The 19,638-nt window shown below is 42.1% G+C and overlaps 1 protein-coding gene across 2 annotated transcripts in view; it reads left to right on the top strand.

Annotated features, from left to right (window-relative positions):
• col27a1b (collagen, type XXVII, alpha 1b) overlaps nucleotides 1-19,636 on the top strand; it is a 100,143-nt gene extending 80,507 nt beyond the window's left edge. The window contains exons 42-61 of one of the 2 annotated variants that reach the window (XM_058776746.1): nucleotides 83-139; nucleotides 239-292; nucleotides 397-450; nucleotides 4,694-4,747; nucleotides 4,873-4,926; nucleotides 4,999-5,106; nucleotides 5,219-5,326; nucleotides 5,446-5,553; nucleotides 6,103-6,156; nucleotides 9,302-9,364; nucleotides 9,458-9,511; nucleotides 9,607-9,642; nucleotides 9,751-9,768; nucleotides 9,874-9,909; nucleotides 10,034-10,060; nucleotides 15,956-16,021; nucleotides 16,230-16,398; nucleotides 16,515-16,624; nucleotides 16,764-16,982; nucleotides 17,913-19,636. In XM_058776746.1, coding sequence (XP_058632729.1) covers nucleotides 83-139; nucleotides 239-292; nucleotides 397-450; nucleotides 4,694-4,747; nucleotides 4,873-4,926; nucleotides 4,999-5,106; nucleotides 5,219-5,326; nucleotides 5,446-5,553; nucleotides 6,103-6,156; nucleotides 9,302-9,364; nucleotides 9,458-9,511; nucleotides 9,607-9,642; nucleotides 9,751-9,768; nucleotides 9,874-9,909; nucleotides 10,034-10,060; nucleotides 15,956-16,021; nucleotides 16,230-16,398; nucleotides 16,515-16,624; nucleotides 16,764-16,982; nucleotides 17,913-18,059 — 1,596 coding nt within the window. In that variant the 3' untranslated portion in view covers nucleotides 18,060-19,636. Of the gene's footprint in view, nucleotides 1-82; nucleotides 140-238; nucleotides 293-396; nucleotides 451-4,693; nucleotides 4,748-4,872; nucleotides 4,927-4,998; nucleotides 5,107-5,218; nucleotides 5,327-5,445; nucleotides 5,554-6,102; nucleotides 6,157-9,301; nucleotides 9,365-9,440; nucleotides 9,512-9,606; nucleotides 9,643-9,750; nucleotides 9,769-9,873; nucleotides 9,910-10,033; nucleotides 10,061-15,955; nucleotides 16,022-16,229; nucleotides 16,399-16,514; nucleotides 16,625-16,763; nucleotides 16,983-17,912 lie in introns of those variants that run through there. The other variant, XR_009271418.1, reaches the window with a different exon arrangement.
• The last annotated feature ends 2 nt before the right edge of the window (nucleotides 19,637-19,638 follow it).

Genomic DNA, 19,638 nt, shown 5'->3' with positions numbered 1-19,638 from the left:
CAGATCTATAGCACAAGGTCAAATTTATACCAGATTGAAAAATCCAGAAATCAATACTGAAATCAATTTCTATACTTTTCAGGGAGAGCCAGGTGACGACGGGAAGGTTGAAGGTCCACCTGGTCCTTTAGGTGACATCGTGAGTCAGTCCACTAGATTTACTACACATTTTGGCCTTGTTTTGGGAGAATTCTGGATGCCAACCTGATCAATATGTTTGGATTTCACTGGGGTTTAGGGACCTGTTGGCAACAGAGGAGAAAGGGGACAGCCAGGTGACCCTGGATACCCAGTGAGTTTTGATTTTAGAAATATATTTTTAGACAATTCCAAAATAGATCACTAATTAAATATACATTCTATGTCAATTTTGAATCTCAATTTGTAAATCTCAAGGGTCACGAAGGTGTTCATGGGGAAAGAGGAAGCCCAGGGGCTCCTGGACTCCCTGTGAGTGATCTTCCAATAATGACATCTTTATACTGTTATAGTTTTATTAATATTTTGAATTAGATTTTATTCTGGCATTTTGTTCTTATTTTAACTTTATTAAATTTTTTTGTGATTTTTCGTTTTTTATTATTTGTTTATTAGTTTTTAAATATGTCTGTGTAGTTTTTATGAAGTTTTAGTTTATTTAGTTGCTTAAACTAAAGTAAAATTAAAAATGTTGCCTTGACAAATAGCTTAAAAAATAAATCTAGTAAGTTTTGTAACATGGCTGACGAGACGTGAGTCGTGCGGATCCATGTGCAAGCTTTATTTAGGCAGAGACGTGGTCGTACAGGCAGGGTCGAAACAATGGCAAACAGGTATGGCAGGGACAAGACAAAGAGTAATCCTAGGGCAAGCGAAGGTCGATGATCGGCAACAGTATCCAGAGGGCAAGGCAGAGAGATAATCCAGGGAACACGGGCTAGAACAAACACGGGAAAACACAAACCAAACAGGCAGGGGAAAACTAGGAAAACAACAGGGGCTCGGTAGAGTAGCTACGGCTATGGGAGCGGTAAACGCATACAATACTCGGCAACGTGGGAGAGAATGTCCAGGGTTGAAATAGTGTGTGCGTGGGATCAGGTGTGCGTGTGATTGATGCAATGAGTGATTGGTGACAGCTGTGATCAGTGTTGGATGATGGGAATTGGAGTCCATGTGATGTGTGGTGTGCAAGTCCATGTAGTGAGCGGGTGACCTCTAGTGGAGGGTGAATGGAAGTGCAGACTAGATTCATGACAGAGCCCCCCCCCTAAGAGCGGCTTCCAGGCGCTCACACAGTCTTTAATCCAGGAGGGAGGTGGAGCGGAGGCGGAACAGGGGAGGATGGAGGCCAGGTCCTTGTTGAAGCGGAGTGATCTGGGACCGAGGTAGAGCCGGCAGAGCAGGAAGCCAGGGCGGAGCAGGCGAGACTTGAGCCCACCAGGGCGGAGCAGGCGGGACTTGAGCCCACCAAGGCGGACCCAAAGATCTCCACGGCGGTGCAGAAGACCACCAGAGCCCGACAGCAGACCACCACGGCAGCGCAGATGGAGCACGAGCCCACCAGGGCGGCGCAGAAGACCACCAGAGCCAGATAGTGGACCACCACAGCGGAGCGGGTGGAACAGGTGGAGCAGAAGACCACCAGAGCGGAGCAGACGGACCCGAAGACCACCACGACGGATCAGGAACCCACAGCAGAGCCTGGGACCTAGGGAGAATGGAGACATAAGGAGGAGACAGAACATGCACAGACACAAGGACTGAGGTAGGGAACACAGAAAGTTCATTGACGGCCTTCATAGCCGTGACAGGACAGAACGAGAGTTCATTGACGGCCTCCATAGCCGTGACAGGACAGAACCAGTGTTCATTGACGGCCTCCCTTGCCGTGACAGGACAGAACCAGTGTTCATTGACGGCCTCCATAGCCGTGACAGGACAGAACGTGAGTTCAGGAACAGCCCTTCTGGCTGCGACAGGACAGGACGAGGATTCGTAGATGGCCTCCATAGCCATGACAGGGCAGGACGAGAGTTCAGGGACGGCCTCCTTGGCCGGAACAGGACAGCACGAGAGTTCATTGACTGATACCGCTGACACCTCTGGAGGTTCTGCGGCGGTTGCCGCCACCTCTGGAGGTTCTACAGTGTTAAACACAGGACACAGGGAGAGTTCAGTAATGGTCTCTTCGACCGTAACACAACAGAATGAGAGTTCATTGCTGGGCGCCACCACCATACGAGGAGCTGAAGTGAGCACCGCCGCTTCGGGAGGTTCTGCAGCATGTACCGCCACCTCTGGAGAAACTGCAGCGGGCACCATCACTTCAGGGAACACGGCAGGGAGCGCCACTACCTCAGGAGGTTCTGCAGCGTCAGCCGCCACCTCTAGAGACATCATAGTGGACGCCGCCACCTCTGGGAGTTCTGTGGTGGTGTATGCAGCCCAAACACACCAAAATGCGATCCCCATCAGGGAAGCGTTTCAGACAGGGGAATCAGTTCAGGAACAGGAGGGTTAGAGTGAGTGAGTTTGGGGATACCAGCTGCGCGTGCAGACACCAGCGGTACATCCCTCAGACTAGACATCAGACTGGGATAATGAAGGACTGACCTTGATGATCTGGGTGTGTCAGCCGGACGTGACCCTGTGACTCTGGAAGGTCAGCGGAGGCGTGGCGCTGTGACTCTGGAAGGTCAGCCGTGGCGGGCTGCGACTCTGGAAGGTCAGCCGTGACGGGCTGCGACTCTGGAAGGTCAGCCGTGGCGGGCTGCTGTGACTCTGGAAGGTCAGCCGTGACGCGTGCTGCTGTGACTCTGGAAGGTCAGCCGTGGCGGGCTGCTGTGACTCTGGAAGGTCAGCCGTGGCGGGCTGCTGTGACTCTGGAAGGTCAGCCGTGGCGGGCTGCTGTGACTCTGGAAGGTCAGCCGTGACGGGCTGCTGTGACTCTGGAAGGTCAGCCGTGACGGGCTGCTGTGACTCTGGAAGGTCAGCCGTGATGTGCTGCTGTGACTCTGGGCGAGCAGCCGTTACGTGAACAGCTGAGATGTGCTTTGACTCTGGGCGAGCAGGTGTGGCGTGCTGCTGTGACTCTGAGCGAGCAGCCGTGGCGTGCTGCTGTGACTCTGGACGAGCAGCCGTGACGTGCTGCTGTGACTCTGGACGAGCAGCCGTGACGTGCTGCTGTGACTCTGGACGAGCAGCCGTGACGTGCTGCTGTGACTCTGGACGAGCAGCCGTGACGTGAACAGCTGAGACGTGCTTTGACTCTGGACGAGCAGCCGTGACGTGCTGCTGTGACTCTGGACGAGCAGCAGAGACGTGCTGCTGTGACTCTGGACGAGCAGCGGAGACGTGCTGCTGTGACTCTGGATGAGCAGCGGAGACGTGCTGCTGTGACTCTGAGCGAGCAGCCGTGGCGTGAACAGCTGAGGCGTGCTTTGACTCTGGACGAGCAGCCGTGGCGTGCTGCTGTGACTCTGGGCGAGCAGCGTGGCGTGCTGCTGTGACTCTGGGCGAGCAGCGGAGGCGTGCTGCTGTGACTCTGGACGAGCAGCGGAGACGTGCTGCTGTGACTCTGGACGAGCAGCGGAGACGTGACTTGGATCATGAATGACAGCAATGACATGACGGGGTGTGGTTGTGGCTGCCATTCTGTGAGTGCACACTGGTACGTCTGCCATTTCAGTCACAGACGTGACGTCACGTTCCTCCTCCGCGACACCCACAGTAAACAAGGAGCCAGCACACAGCAAAGCATAGTTCATAAAATCCCTTAAACTACAATTGAATTTCCCCTCAGGTAAACATGACTTGATTGGCTCGCTCAATCCAAAACAGAAAATGTCTTTTAATACAACCTCTTCAAATGGAATCATATAAGCTATCTCACAGAATTGAGTGACGTACTCTTCAATGGATGAACTCGCCTGTCGTAGATCGAGCAGCTGGTTGAATGGATCCATACCTGACCAGGGTCCATTGCTGGAAAAACTGCTGGATCCTCGTGTGGCCGAGTATTCTGTAACATGGCTGACGAGACGTGAGTCGTGCGGATCCATGTGCAAGCTTTATTTAGGCAGAGACGTGGTCGTACAGGCAGGGTCGAAACAATGGCAAACAGGTATGGCAGGGACAAGACAAAGAGTAATCCTAGGGCAAGCGAAGGTCGATGATCGGCAACAGTATCCAGAGGGCAAGGCAGAGAGATAATCCAGGAACACGGGCTAGAACAAACACGGAAAACACAAACCAAACAGGCAGGGAAAACTAGGAAAACAACAGGGGCTCGGTAGAGTAGCTACGGCTATGGGAGCGGTAAACGCATATAATACTCGGCAACGTGGGAGAGAATGTCCAGGGTTGAAATAGTGTGTGCGTGGGATCAGGTGTGCGTGTGATTGATGCAATGAGTGATTGGTGACAGCTGTGATCAGTGTTGGATGATGGGAATTGGAGTCCATGTGATGTGTGGTGTGCAAGTCCATGTAGTGAGCGGGTGACCTCTAGTGGAGGGTGAATGGAAGTGCAGACTAGATTCATGACAGTTATATTTAATTTTATTTCATGTTTATTTTATTAAAAGTATTCAAAGTATTTTTTTATGGATTTAGTTTTCATTTTAGTTTTAATTAACAATAATAACCCTGCTTTAAACTGAGCTATAAAATATATATTTTCTTCATCTTATTTTCTCTGTCTATAACCACAGGGAAATGCAGGGCCAAAAGGTTTTCCAGGGCCTAAAGGATCCAAAGGCAATAAAGTAAGACTTTACCATGTAAAGACAAATATATTGTGAATTTTGTTTTGTTTAAATATAATGCACAAATATGGATTCTATTTTAAATCATATTATATCCATCTCAACTGAATCACTTTTTTTTCTAGGGTGTAAAAGGCAAAAACGGTCCACATGGTGAATCTGGAAATCAAGGGTCCCCTGTAAGTAAGTTTCTTACATCACGACAGAACCTACAGCTGATGTTAAAATAAACAGTTGTGTTTCTCTCACAGGGTCCTGTTGGTCTCCCTGGCCCCAGAGGAGTTGTTGGTCGTGAGGGTCTTGAGGGTGATCCTGGGGTAGAAGGAGCCCTTGGGAAAGATGGAGCTAAAGGAATGCCAGTAAGACAATGAATGTAATTCTAAATGTTCTCAATGTAACACTTGAAATCGCCCAGGTACGTTTTGTTGTTTGTGATGTTTTGGTTTGTTTTTCCCTTGTTATGCACATTAGGGTGAGCATGGAAGTGATGGGGAGGTTGGTCTGCCTGGAAAACCAGGTCCTCAAGGAAACACAGGTGTACCAGGTCTGCCAGGAATTCAAGGCTCTTTTGGGCCAAAGGTACCTTGCTTATATGGATATATGGTGACCTGTCCTTTAAGTTTGTGTGTCTTCATTATCTGCATCTATAACAATATTAGCTGGTTTTAGCTTAAATATTTCTCTATGTTCTGACTTAGGGTGAAAGGGGCATCCCTGGCCAAACTGGACCTTCAGGCAAAAGAGGATTTAATGGGGGAATGGGATTTCCTGGAAAACAGGGTGACCGAGGGGTCAAAGGGCAACCTGTAAGTATTGCTTCTCTGACTATTGATCCATTTCAAATATGACAAACACGCCAATGAATGTTGCTCTAGTGATCTCTTTTTGTTTAAATTATGGACCTTGGAGAATAAAACAAAGAAAATAATTGCCAAAATCAGTAGAGGAGTAACCTCTCACACAGCTCTATGTAATACTAATGTAGTTTGAGTTTCAGTGTTACTTAGTCCTTCCAAAATCATTCTAGTAATGTTTCTTATTATTATCCTTACTGAAAACAGTTGCACTGTTTAATACGTATGTAGAAGCCATGATTATAAATGCATTATAAATGTCTCATTTGATCTGTCACATTTGATTAATTTATTGCATCTTTGCTGTATAAAAGTATTAATTTGGCCCTAAACTTTCTAAATGGTAGCATATGTGCATGTTTTCAGTCTATTTAACAGTTGATGAATCAATGACAATACATTTCTTTAACACTTCCTGAAGAATAATGGCATATGCCATTCTACTACTGTTATCTGTTTATATTTTTCATCTATTTATCATCTGTTTATATTTTTCTTTAGGGTGATACTGGTGAAGAGGGATTTCCTGGAGTTTTTGGAATATTTGGACCAAAGGTAAACTTTCTTCTTGCACCACCGTTAGCATATAAAGTCAACTTATGTTTTTATGATCAAAATTCATCCTGTTTTCTTTAAAGGTCCCATGGCATGAAAATTTCACTTTATGAGGTTTTTTAACATTAATATGAGTTCCCCTAGCCTGACTATGGTCCCCCAGTGGCTAGAAATGGCGATAGGTGTAAACCGAGCCCTGGGTATCCTGCTTCGCCTTTGAGAAAATGAAAGCTCAGATGGCCCAATCTGGAATCTTCCCTTTATGTCGTCATACGGGGAAAGGTTACCTCCCCTTTCTCTGCTTTGCACGCCCATGAGAAAATGAGCTACTACCATGCGACGCGAGCACAATATTTTTTTTTCCTCGAGAGACATCATGGCTTGCAAACGAGCGAAGCATGGCAGTTGCTCAGTGTTTGGATGTACAAATGAACACCAAAGTATTTTTTTAGTTCCTTCATCCGAGCCTATGGCTAGCATTAGCTACATGATAATAACTGAAACAGCATACATAAACAAACCAACTAAAGTACCGCATCCAGACACAATATTTTAAACTAACCATTCGGAGACGTCCTGCTGTAGCCGCTGATCAGATTCTGGGTCAAACTGAAAAGCTTGAATGACTGCGTGTCTATGAGGCATTGCGATACATCCACTGTCAACATTAGCGCATGGTAGCGCAAGCTGGTTAAGGCCACACCCCCACCCTCCACCTTGCCCCGCCTCTCTCATCCTTAAAGCTACAGACACAGAATGGCACGTCCTAAGGAAAGCTCATTGTGGGACTGGCTCATAGTGGCTGAAATTTTGCACCAAGGCTGAATTTCGGCAAACAGACCTCAGATACAGTATTAGGGACCACTTAGGCCTATATAAAAGCATCCAAAAAGCAGCATGTCATGGGACCTTTAATATAAGTGAATGATTAATCTAAATGTTCCAAATTAAAAAAAAAGTTTGTCTTCACAATCTTTCTTCAAAATGTAATAATTTCCTCCATGTCCTTTTTTAACTGATGTTACCAGGCCCATTTTTAAACTGCCATATAGAGAGTCTACCTATATTTTTTCTAGGTAAATATCCTGTTTTACATGGAAATGTCGCATTATAGAAGTAAAATTATGTCTTCTATACAGGTGCTGGTCATATAATTAGAATATCATCAAAAAGTTGATTTATTTCACTAATTCCATTCAAAAAGTGAAACTTGAATATTATATTCATTCATTACACACAGACTGATATATTTCAAATGTTTATTTCTTTTAATTTTGATGATTAGAGCTTACAGCTCATGAAAGTCAAAAATCAGTAGCTCAAAATATTAGAATATTACTTAAGACCAATACAAAGAAAGAATTTTTAGAAATCTTGGCTAACTGAAAAGTATGAAAATGAAAAGTATGAGCATGTACAGCACTCAATACTTAGTTGAGGCTCCTTTTGCCTGAATTACTGCAGCAATGCGGCGTGGCATGGAGTCGATCAGTCTGTGGCACTGTTCAGGTGTTATGAGAGCCCAGGTTGCTCTGATAGTGGCCTTCAGCTCATCTGCATTGTTGGGTCTGGTGTCTCTCATCTTCCTCTTGACAATACCCCATATATCTTCTATGGGGTTCAGGTCAGGAGAGTTTGCTGGCCAATCAAGCACAGTAACACTATGGTCATTGAACCAGCTTTTGGTTCCTTTGGCAGTGTGGGCAGGTGCCAAGTCCTGCTGGAAAATGAAATCAGCATCTCCATAAAGCTTGTCAACAGAAGGAAGCATGAAGTGCTCTAAAATTTCCTGGGAGATGGCTGCGTTGACTGTGGACTTCAGAAAACACAGTGGACCAACACCAGCAGATGACATGGCAGCCCAAATCATCACAGACTGTGGGAACTTCACACTGGACTTCAAGCAACATGGATTCTGTGCCTCTCCACTCTTCCTTCAGACTCTGGGACCTTGATTTCCAAATGAAATGTAAAATTTACTTTCATCTGAAAAGAGGACTTTGGACCACTGAGCAACAGTCCAGTTCTTTTTCTCCACAGCCCAGGTAAGATGCTTCTGACGTTGTCTCTGGTTCAGAAGTGGCTTGGTAGCCCTTTTCCTGAAGACGTCTGAGCATGGTGACTCTTGATGCACTGACTCCGGCTTCAGTTCACTCCTTGTGAAGCTCTCCCAAGTGTTTGAATCGGCTTTGCTTGACAGTATTCTCAAGCTTGCAGTCATCCCTGTTGCTTGTGCACCTTTTCCTACCCAAATTCTTCCTTCCAGTCAACTTTGCATTTAATATGCTTTGATACAGCACTCTGTAAACAGCCACACCTTTCAGTAATGACCCTCTGTGACTTACCCTCTTTGTGGAGGGTGTCAATGTTCGTCTTCTGGATCATTGCCAAGTCAGCAGTCTTCCCCATTATTGTGGTTTCAAAGAACAAGAGATACCTAGAATTTATACTGTAGGGATGGTCATTTATTCAAACTCAAATGTAAATATTCTAATATTTTGAGATACAGATTTTTGACTTTCATGAGCTGTAAGCTCTAATCATCAAAATTAAAAGAAATAAACATTTGAAATATATCAGTCTGTGTGTAATGAATGAATATAATATACAAGTTTCACTTTTTGAATGGAATTAGTGAAATAAATCAACTTTTTGATGATATTCTAATTATATGACCAGCACCTGTATTCTGAGGATATTCAAATTAATTACTGTTTTACCAAAATTATCAAAAAGACTGATAGATGCAATGATTACACCACAGATCAAATCTATTTAAGTAAAGCTGTTAGGTGTTTAATAATATTTAATGATACTTACATGAAATATATCAGGGGCTGGTCTTGTGATTAATGAACAGTATAAACTGTGCACCTTTATATGATTCACCAAAATCCAATTAATCAGGCAAGCAGTTATTGTTTACTTCTCATTTAATGCTAAGCCTTCAAGCCAACAGTGCAAGCTGACATTTCATTTCAGCTGTACAAGCACTGCAGCTTAAGATGAAAAATAGCTTCTTTAAGCAGCTTTAAGAGAGCTAGTCAAGCAACATAACCAAACAAAAGCTGTGATGTAATGATTTTCTGTATTCTGATATTATAAGGCCAAACAGTTTTGACCAAAGTGTTTCTGTCATTCACAGGGGCCTCCCGGAGACCTTGGCCCAGTGGGTATCCAGGGTCCAAAGGGTCCTCAAGGTTTAATGGTAAGTACCACTGTGAGAACTGTCCTGAAAACCTAAATGAGATCGATGAAGAGTTCTTGATCAGCAACTACTGTAGGTGTTTCTTCTTTTAAGGGAATGCAAGGAGCCATTGGACCCGTTGGTATCATTGGGCCTAGTGGTAACCCAGTATGTATGATATGAGTCACTTAAGGTAGCTTCATGTAGTTTCTAATTAGGCGCATACTCTGAAAAACACCCATCTCTTCCTCTCTTTGTATTAGGGACCACAAGGAGACAAAGGAAATAGAGGGGAAATGGTAAGAATCTAGCGAGAACAAATTCTAGGTGATTTCCAAGCGAATTCATGGTTGAAAAGGGTTATCTACTAAAATAACATTTTATGTTTCTCCTTTTATTTTAAACAGGGTGTTCAGGGACCCAGGGTATGTTTCCCCAATGCCCTTCAACCTTACTAGCCTTTTTACATTTAGATAAATTAAGTGGTACTATTTAACCAACATCAAAATGTCCTTTTCACTCTCCATTAGGGACCTCCAGGTCCTCGTGGACCACCTGGACCTCCAGTAAGTAGTCTTGATGCATTTTAACAACCATGTGAATAGTATGTATCATGCTTGAGTTGCATTTAGCTGAAGCTGATTGTAATCAATGCTTTATTCTGTTTCTTTATCTCTCATTGGTTTATAGGGGCTTCCCAGTGTATCTTTTTCTCATGTAAGTATGCCTTGTATATCTTTGTCTAAAGAAATTGAAGTCCATGACACTAAAAGTTCTTGATAGAGCTAGAGCATCGCTAACCTACAGGTGCTATGATGTAAATGTACTGGGGTGCACTTAAGAGGTGCACAGGTGCGCAGACACGACCAAAATAAAAAATGCACTGGGTAAATTAGCGCTGCCAGTTTCAGAGCAAAACGTGAAACTTACATTTCTTTTACTGACACTTCACTCAGCAGCACTAAAACCAGCAGTGCATATACTTTACTTACTTCCCAGCAACCCACCAAAATAAAAGTTTGCTGATTTTAGGTTTGAACATTTTGAAAATGTATATAATATAACTGTATATTAAACTTAAAGGGATAGTTTACACAAAAATGAAAATTATATCATTAATTACTCACCCTCATGTCTTTCCAAACCCATAAGACCTTTTTTCATATTCGGAACACAAATTAAGATATTTTTGATGAAATCCGAGAGCTTTCTGACCCTGCATAAACAACGAGGGTCCTTCCATGATCAAGGCACAGAAACATAGTAAGGACATCATTAAAATGGTCCATGTGACATCAGTGGTTCAACCGTAATTTTATGAAGTAAAATTCATAAAATAATGCCGAGTTCACACTGCACGATTTTAGCCAGATTTTTCACTCGCCGACAGGTTTTGATAAATCGGCGACAAATGCCCGACATCGGAGGCAAATCGGAGCTCGTTCACGCGAGTGACAATCGCGCAGTGTGAATTATCAAAGAAGCGATCTGAGAGAATCGCCGACACGTCGCCGACGCCCGCAAAATATTTGGCATGCTAAATATCTGGAGCTGTCGGCGATTCACAATCACGCTGTGTGCAATGATTTCTGACTGAAAACTACATCACGATGAACTTCAGCCAATGAGAGACAAAGATACAGGGCAGAGGGAAGTTCGGTGAGGAGTTATAGACCATATCAGTATTTTAATATGTACAATTATATCATACAGCACAAAGCTTGACCAGCCGCAACATCAGCATAACAGTTACTGCAAAATTATTATTTACCACTCTTTGCAGAACACAATCCCTGTTCCCTGAATCTCCCTCCTGCATTATCTGTTTTTCTTTTTGTAGCTGGAAATCACCGCACAGACCATTTGCTGGCTATATTTTTTTAATACTTCCAGTCTCGCTTGAGAACAACGGGCAGACGCACGCAGGTTCTCGCGTTATTTCCTTATCACTTCTCACGTGTGTTTTGTTGTGAAACGTAGTTTGCAGATCAGACAGAGTTGTCGGCAATTCTTCCTATTGTGAAATCGTGCAATGTGAAAGCCCCTGTCGCCGATCCATTGTGCAATGTGAACACAGCAGCGACTGAATGCTACCCCAGATAGTCACGCAGTGTGAAAACAACAGCGATCCGACGAGTTTGAAAATCGTGCAGTGTGAACTCGGCATTAGGACCCCATTTTAGAGAGTATCATGACTTTTCATGCCAGTGGCGCTAGGGTGACAAGGAGGAGAAGAATTGTTAAAGATATTTTAGTTTTCTTTGTGCACAAAAAGTATTCTCATAGCTTCATAAAGTTACGGTTGAACCGCTGATGTCACATGGACCATTTTAATGATGTCCATACTATGTTTCTGTGCCATGATCGTGGTAGTACCGTCTCGGTTACGTATGTAACCCTCGTTCCCAAACATCCACCTCACGTGGATGTTTGAATCTGAAAAGCGCGATCGGCGCGTGGGCGTGACTGGATTAGATATAGTGAGTTGAGACGGGAAAACTGGACATCGCTTTGGTTTCATACGGATTACTTTATCACAGAATATTTGTTTTGGACGTGACTTCATTTACTTCATATGTACATTACTTCATTTACTTACTTCATAGACATTTCAAGCTTTCTATACATATACAGTATTTCTCATATATTTGAGGCAAGTATTTGCGGAGATTCATTTTGTTTCATTTACGTGTCTGTGAAGAGAGGTGACAGAGACAGAGCCGGCAGAGAACGCACCCTGTTTGTTTTCTCTGTTTTAGAAAAGCACATTGTTTCGTTGTTATTATGACTATACAGAAATAAAAGTAGATCCTTTGCAGTTTCAAACAATACCTTATTCTTATCTGTACGATCAAAACTGACAGAGTATTTTTCGACGCCAACGAGAGAAACTTTAGCTCTACTGACTGCAGGGGCGTGGAGGATTTAACCTCCTCACCCCCCTGAGGAACCTGATGACCAAGTTGTGCTTCCCGACAGACTTACCGTCTACTGCATCTTAATGTGTGGCAATAGCGGCAACATACACTTTGAGAGTGGAGGGAGACAGCCTTCGCTCCAGCCCTTCTTGCAGAAAAGAGAGCACGACCGCGATCAGGCATCTACGGGGGTCTTCCCGGCGGGAAGAACACCAATCGATGAACAGGTTCGACTTCAGCCTGTAAGCGTGTCTTGTAGACGGAGCCCTGGCTGAAATGATGGTGTTCACTACCGCTGGAGGTAAATCAGCTGTCAGTGGGACATGTCCGGGGAGACAAACAGGTCTACCTGAGCGAAGAAAGGCAAGGTCCGACCACGGGCTGAAGGTCTGGCGGCAAGACAGGGTGACTGGGACCCGGTAAGTGCCGCGTTGCCATGCCCATCTCGGGACCCGGTCGTGAAGCCAACGCTGAAGCGGTCTCATATGAAGCAACCCGAGCGGCGTAACAGCGGCTGCAGATGCCATGTGCCCCAGGAGCCTCTGAAATAGTTTCAGTGGAACCGCCCTCTTGCGCTGGAAAGACTCCAGGCAATTCAGCATCGACTGAGCACGTTCTATACCGAGAAAAGAGATCCTCTGCACAGGGGAGAGTTTGCTCTTTTCCCAGTTGACCTGAAGCAGTCGTCCCTGTGTTCGCATAACTTCCCTCAAGACTGGGCCAGTATGAGCCAGTCGTCGAGGTAGTTGAGAATACGAATACCTCTTTCCCTCAATGGAACAAGGGCTGCCTCCACGACCTTGGTGAAGACACGAGATGACAGGGACAGCCCGAAGGGGAGGACCTTGTACTGATACGCTCGCCCTTCGAACGCAAAGCGGAGAAACGGCCTATGTCAAGGGAGGATCGAGACATGAAAGTATGCGTCCTTCAGGTTGATCGCAGTGAACCAATCAAGAGGACGGATGCATTGAAAAATGCGTCTCTGCGTCAACATCCTGAACTGGAGCTTATGAAGGGCCTGGTTCAGAACACGCAGGTCCAAAATTGGTCATAGCCCACCGCCTTTCTTGGGTACGATGAAGTAGGGGCTGTAAAACCCCGACTTCATCTCGGCTGGAGGGACCGGCTCTATCGTGTCCTTTGCCAGCAGGACCACGATCTCTGCATGCAAGACAGGAGCATCTTTGTTCAGCACAGAGGTGAACCGAATGCCCCTGAACTTGGGAGGGGTCTGGGCAAACTGAATCGCATAGCCGAGTCTGATGGTTCTCGTGAGCCAGCAAGACAGTCTGGGGCCCAGAGCTAATAAGGCCCCCAGAGACCGAGCAAGCAGGACTAGAGGAACCACTGACATATGTTGGGAAGCGAGGTGGAGCACAGGGACCTGACCCGGGAAGGCAGTGCGTCCCGGAGTGGGGTCTGAGGCAAAGCTGGGGCAAAGCTGCATCGCAATAGCGTGCTCGACTGGAGGGATCTCCACATACCCTTGGGCACTAGCTCTGTTTTGGACAGAAAAAGGTGCCTTCCAAGACCTAGTCACCTCCTCATGCACCTCTGAGAAGAATGGAACTGGAGGTGGCTGCCGGCGATCGGCCTGCGCCCCCAGGAACCAATCATCCAACCTCGAGCCTTCGGGAGAAGGAGGTCTCCAGTGCAGACCGACGCTTTCGGTGGCCCGGGAAAGCATAGCGGTCAGCTCTGGATTTGACTCGGGCAACGCCACTCTTGTATATGTATATGTGTATTGTATACTGTTTTATGCATGCTTATGATGGATCACTTGTTAAAATCATTTTAACTCATACCATGTCTGGTCTCTATCAATTCGTCTTCGGATGATCTAATTGAGAGTGAATATTACATGTTGATACCAGTGGCGGCTGCTGGTCTTTCAAAGAGGGGAAGCTCATTTTCGGCCTACATCATAAAAATTTTCCATTTATTTATACGTAAATTCTGCCCTATGTTCCTTTTCAAGAAAATGCTCTGTGACCCTGTCATACCAACTAGGCGTCTTTTCCAGTGACGCTAGCCTAGCCTACTGTATGAATGAATGAATGAACAAACAATCTAAAAAAAAAAAGATATTAAACTCGACGGAGGAAATGTGAGAATTAGGTTAAACTGAAACAAGGAATGTGGTGTATAACAGGGTTGTCACGATACCATAAAAATGTCTTACGATACTATACCAGCTTAATTTATAATTCAATTCTACAAAATGAATAAAAATTTAATAAATAAATAGATGTAAGTGAAAACAGACAATATTATTCTCTGAATACTTAATGTGAATGAATGACTGGCTATTGTTATCCATAAAATGATCTAAACAAAACTCATCTTAGCACTGCACAAGCTGCATGAAGTGACATTTAGATGTGGCATTTATACATTTAGACTGTATTTATAATTGCATAAATAATGTTATGAGATTAATGTTTTAAATACTAAATTCTGAATATAGAAATATGTTGGAAAATAATGTAATATGCCTACTTTTAGACGGGAAACTTAAAAACGGCCAGCAGGTGGCAGAAGTTCGTGATTGAATCACTCAGTCATTCAAATGATTCTTTCAAAACGGCTGAATCCTTCAGGAGCGAATCAAATGACTGTTTTTATGAACGGCTCAGTGAATCAGTGATTCTCCCAAATCAACGCGGATTTGGATTCGAACACAAACGAAACAAAAACAGCACTCTTGCTCGTGTCGTATTACGTAAGTGTCAGGAAAAATTTTTTGCTCGCATATCTTGAAATTTCCGAGTTAGCAGCATGTATATTAAAACATAACATTATAAATGAATTAAAAAATATATATAATGATTGATAAGAACCAAGTGCAAAGTTATTACTGTCAGCCGATATAAATAATTGTAATTAATCATAATTAATTGTAATTATTTATATACAATTCCCTTTTAAGATAGTTTGCTACATAACGCCGAACGTGACCTTGCTATCTATGGACCATCAGAAAGCTTTCAGATTTCATCAAAAATATCCTAATTTGTTTCCGAAGGTGAAAGAAGGTCTTATGGGTTTGGAATGACATGAGGGTGAGTAATTAATGACAGAATTTTCATTTTATCCCTATAAGTGTACAATAAAATAATTGTATTTTTATTTAATAAGCATTTTTTTATTTTAAAATATAATAGTATTATCACACCTTATTTATTATTTTGTTATTTATTTTATTAAGAAGTTTAAAAACTAAATAACTAAATATTATAATTACTATTGTTAGTTATTTTTATAGCTATATTTAATGGGTCATACTACAAACCAAATCACCAGATGCTCTCATGAGAACCAGCCTGAAAAACGTATGTACACCCCTGTAAATTTAACTGGTTATTTCATCATATAAAACAACCCACCAAGGCAAAAAGTACTTGTGGTCTTTACATTTGACCTCTTGTCTATTTACATGACATACTGTATTTCCGTTGTTTTTTTGCTTAAGTGTTCAAGTTGTCGGTAAGACCACAGCTGTGTATAGAATTCTTAAAAATATTCTGTTACTGTCCACCACTGATAAAATATAAAACAACAACACCTACATGACAGCCGATACACCACATGTTATGCATTGATTAAAGACTCGATCTCAAACTTTTTTTTTTAAATAATATATTAAAATCAGTTTACTTTCATGTTCCTGCTCTACTTTGTTATCGTTTAGGAAAATGAGGCTCTTGGTCCTGCTTTACATGTTGTTATGGATTCCCGCTCTACTTTACGGTCCGAGGTAAATGCCAACAGTGTTCAACATCAAGTAATAACTACTACTGTTCCTTTTAATGTAATTTGAATGCATAAACAATCATAAATTACAGACATTTGTTTGTATAAATTTTATATAGTCAATTTCATGGCACCGATTAAAGGTTAGATAAGGAACATTAACGTTATGTCAGGACATCATAGACCTGACTTTGTTTCATTCCAATCCACAGACGTATGAAGATACTGACTTTCAAATGCTGGACCAGGGAACCCAGATCTTTAAGACTCTTCACTACCTCAGCACTCTGATCCACAGCATCAAGAATCCTCTGGGAACACAGGAGAATCCTGCCAGAGTGTGCCGAGATCTGTTTGAATGCGAGCACAGGTTGAAAGATGGTGAGATATTTATAGGACATTATCATTGTAAATTTCATTGTTTTATCACTAAAGCTACATTAACACCACCAATTATGGACTCGTTCATTTTGTTTTTATTTTGAATTTTACTAAAGGCACTTATTGGATAGATCCTAACCTGGGCTGCTCTTCTGACAATATTGAAGTGACCTGCAACTTCACCAGTGGAGGTCAATCCTGCCTTAAGCCAGTCGCTGGTTCCAAGGTCTGTAAAGCTAACAACTAGAAATACAACATTATGAGCAGGATTGCACTGAATCTGAATCTGAATATCAACATTTCTTCTCCTTTATGTGGTTCCATTGTTGTAATCAATTGATTATAATGTTATTTCTTTCCTGCAGTTGGAGATTGGAGTGAGTCTGATCCAGATGAACTTCATCCACCTCCTGAGCTCTGAAGCTGTGCAGATCATCACCATTCACTGCCTGAACGTCTCTGTTTGGGCAGCAGGGGACTCCAAAACACTTTCCTCTAGTGCAGTGTACTTTAAAGCCTGGAACGGACAGATAATCGAGTCTGGGGGATTCATCGAGCCTGAGCTGATAAAGGATGAGTGCTGGGTATGCATAAAGTTATATTAAAAGATTAATTGTGTCCTAGTCAATACATTTTATTTATTGTGTAGTGCAGGGCTCCCAAACAGGGGTTTGTGAGCTAATAAAAACTAATAATTAATTATGGCAAATGTAAAATTAAAACAATAGTCTGATTCACTGTGTGTTTCAGAGTGAAGCTTGGCACTATGTTATAATAAAGTGTTTTCAGCTTTTTAGAGAGGCTTGGCACACAATAAACTCTGCAAAATCTGTACACATGATGCAAATTTAACATTAGCATTTGGGAACACAACGTGCACTAATGTTCACTTTATTTGCACAATCACATAATTTAACTTCTAACAAGTTTACAGCTTTTCACCAGTATTTCGCCAAATTAAAAGCTTTTAAATGGTTAACAGTTTTATAAATGTATTAGTATTGTAACTTGTAATGTAAAATAAAATAGATTAATTTTTTTATTTTGCAGTACAGTTGTAATTTACAGCAAGTATTCTATTTTTCATCATATATATTCAATATATTTCTGTCTTCATTTTTACAGTTAGAGTTAAATATTGTTGTTGTTGTCATTATTGTTATCAACATTCAATTTGATAGTGTTTCTAAAACACCAGTGTAAAATGTGTAATGTGGATTGAGACACTATCACAGAGTCCAGCTGCAAAGTCATAATAATAATAATAATTTATCTATTTACTTGCATGTTGTTTGATCATTATCTAAAATATTTTTAAAATATTAATAAAAAATCTCAAGGGGTGCTTTAAGTAAATATTTTATGTCTAAGCGGTTTGGCGAACAAAAAAAAATTGAGAACATCTTGTGGAACATAATAGTGCTGTTTGGCAAAGTAAAAACAACTATTTTACACGTCATTATTAGGATACCTCAATATCACAACTAATGCTTACACTTTTTCTGTCCTCTCAGATCACAGATGGCCGATGGCATCAGACACAGTTCATTTTCCAGACAGAGGACCCAAACTTACTGCCCATTGTGGAGGTCTACAATTTGCCCAGCACAAAATCTGGCTCACATTACCACCTTGAAGTCGGCCCTGTGTGCTTTTTATAAAGAAAGCAACAATGGAAGCCTTAAATACCCCAGTCAGCAGCATTACAGAGCCTCCCTCTGGCCTAGAGGCCGACAAAACTGTACATCTCCAAGCGTGGACTGCAGCCTTTAAACATGAGGAAAGAGGAAACTAGAGCAGCTTTGGAGAAAAGAAGACTTCCTATGCGAGCAGCTCAGGATGACAGATTCTTTCTTTTCAGAGCTGGGTTTCCTCTGTTTGAAAACAAGGCCTGGATATGTGGTTAGAGGTGCTTCTTAATAATAGAAGTCTTAATTTATTCATAGTTGTTTTTTTCCCACGTGGGCAAGGAACAATTAAGACATTTATTTGTAATGAAGTACTTATTTTGTATTCTATAGTTATACATGATCATGTGTATTTATACATGTACATGTGTGTTTGTATATTTTCTGTAAAGTGCAATAGAAAATGAACAGATTTTTTGTTTTTTAAAGATGAATCTTCTGTTTGGCTGTTCTTGGTAATTGAGGTTTACTGTCACTCATATCATTCAATTCAGGTTCATTGTTGTGTGTACTTGTGTATACCAGCAGGTCTGTTGTAAAAGCCTCAGATACCAGCATGCATACAACAACACACATATGTTTTCATTCATAGCCAGAATATGAGTCGAGGTGAATCCAAACTTGAAAAGCAACATGTAAACGTCTACCTCCCATCTCTCATTTTTTGGTGTTTTGGGACAGTAAATGGATTCACAAGCATTTAACTCCTGTGGTTAGATTTCTGTTTCCGTCAAATGTTTTTAACTTAAGTGCCTTTTATACTTTGAAAGGGAATATTTTTGTATACATTTTTAAAAAGGATCTCTTGTTTTCAGCCAAACATATTTTTAATCCTTTATCTTCTAGTATGCCTTATTTGTACAAATATTTGAACTTTAAAGGCACAAGAATTATATTATTATAACGGACATGGTGTTAAAAGTGCTTTATATCACTTGACTGTAGGTCTTTCCATCATTAAGTACATATATGCATTTCCATAAGCCCTATCTGACTGCAGTAGTAATTGTTTGACATGGTCTGTGTAATAATTACTGGTTTTTGTATGTTATTAAGGTGCGTGTACAAAGCTGAATGTTGCAGTTAGAAACTGCAAACCTGAGTTGTTGATCAAAATGAGAACACTAGAATCTTCCACTATATTGGGTCTGTTATGAGCAGCGACTTTGATGTCATGGTAAGCTAATTATTATAGTGAATTACAGTGACCAAAAAGATTTATGTGTGATGTTCTTGTGAAATATATCTGTTGTTTTGATCATAATTGTCAGGAGCCATCTTATCTTGCCAAAGGGGGTTGTTAAATATCTGTTCTTTATATGTGTAAATTTGAGGTCTTGCTGTAATGCATGTTCTGTGATTTCAGAGCAGACAAAGTAAGAAAGCTGGATATTCTCCAATGAATATTTTTATGGTCGAACATTACCTCCAAAAAACAGCAAACACCAAAGATTTCAGTGTTGTATGAATTAAATCATTGATACCACAGAAACAGACAGCAGTCTTTATATCTCTCTGCCTTTCTAAAGTTTTTGTTTTTTGGCCATTTCCA

This window comes from Onychostoma macrolepis, chromosome 05 (assembly GCF_012432095.1).
Source record: "Onychostoma macrolepis isolate SWU-2019 chromosome 05, ASM1243209v1, whole genome shotgun sequence".
Taxonomy (NCBI): Eukaryota; Metazoa; Chordata; class Actinopteri; order Cypriniformes; family Cyprinidae; genus Onychostoma; species Onychostoma macrolepis.
Note: the sequence above shows the minus strand (reverse complement) of the source record. Positions and strands in the feature narration are given on the sequence as shown.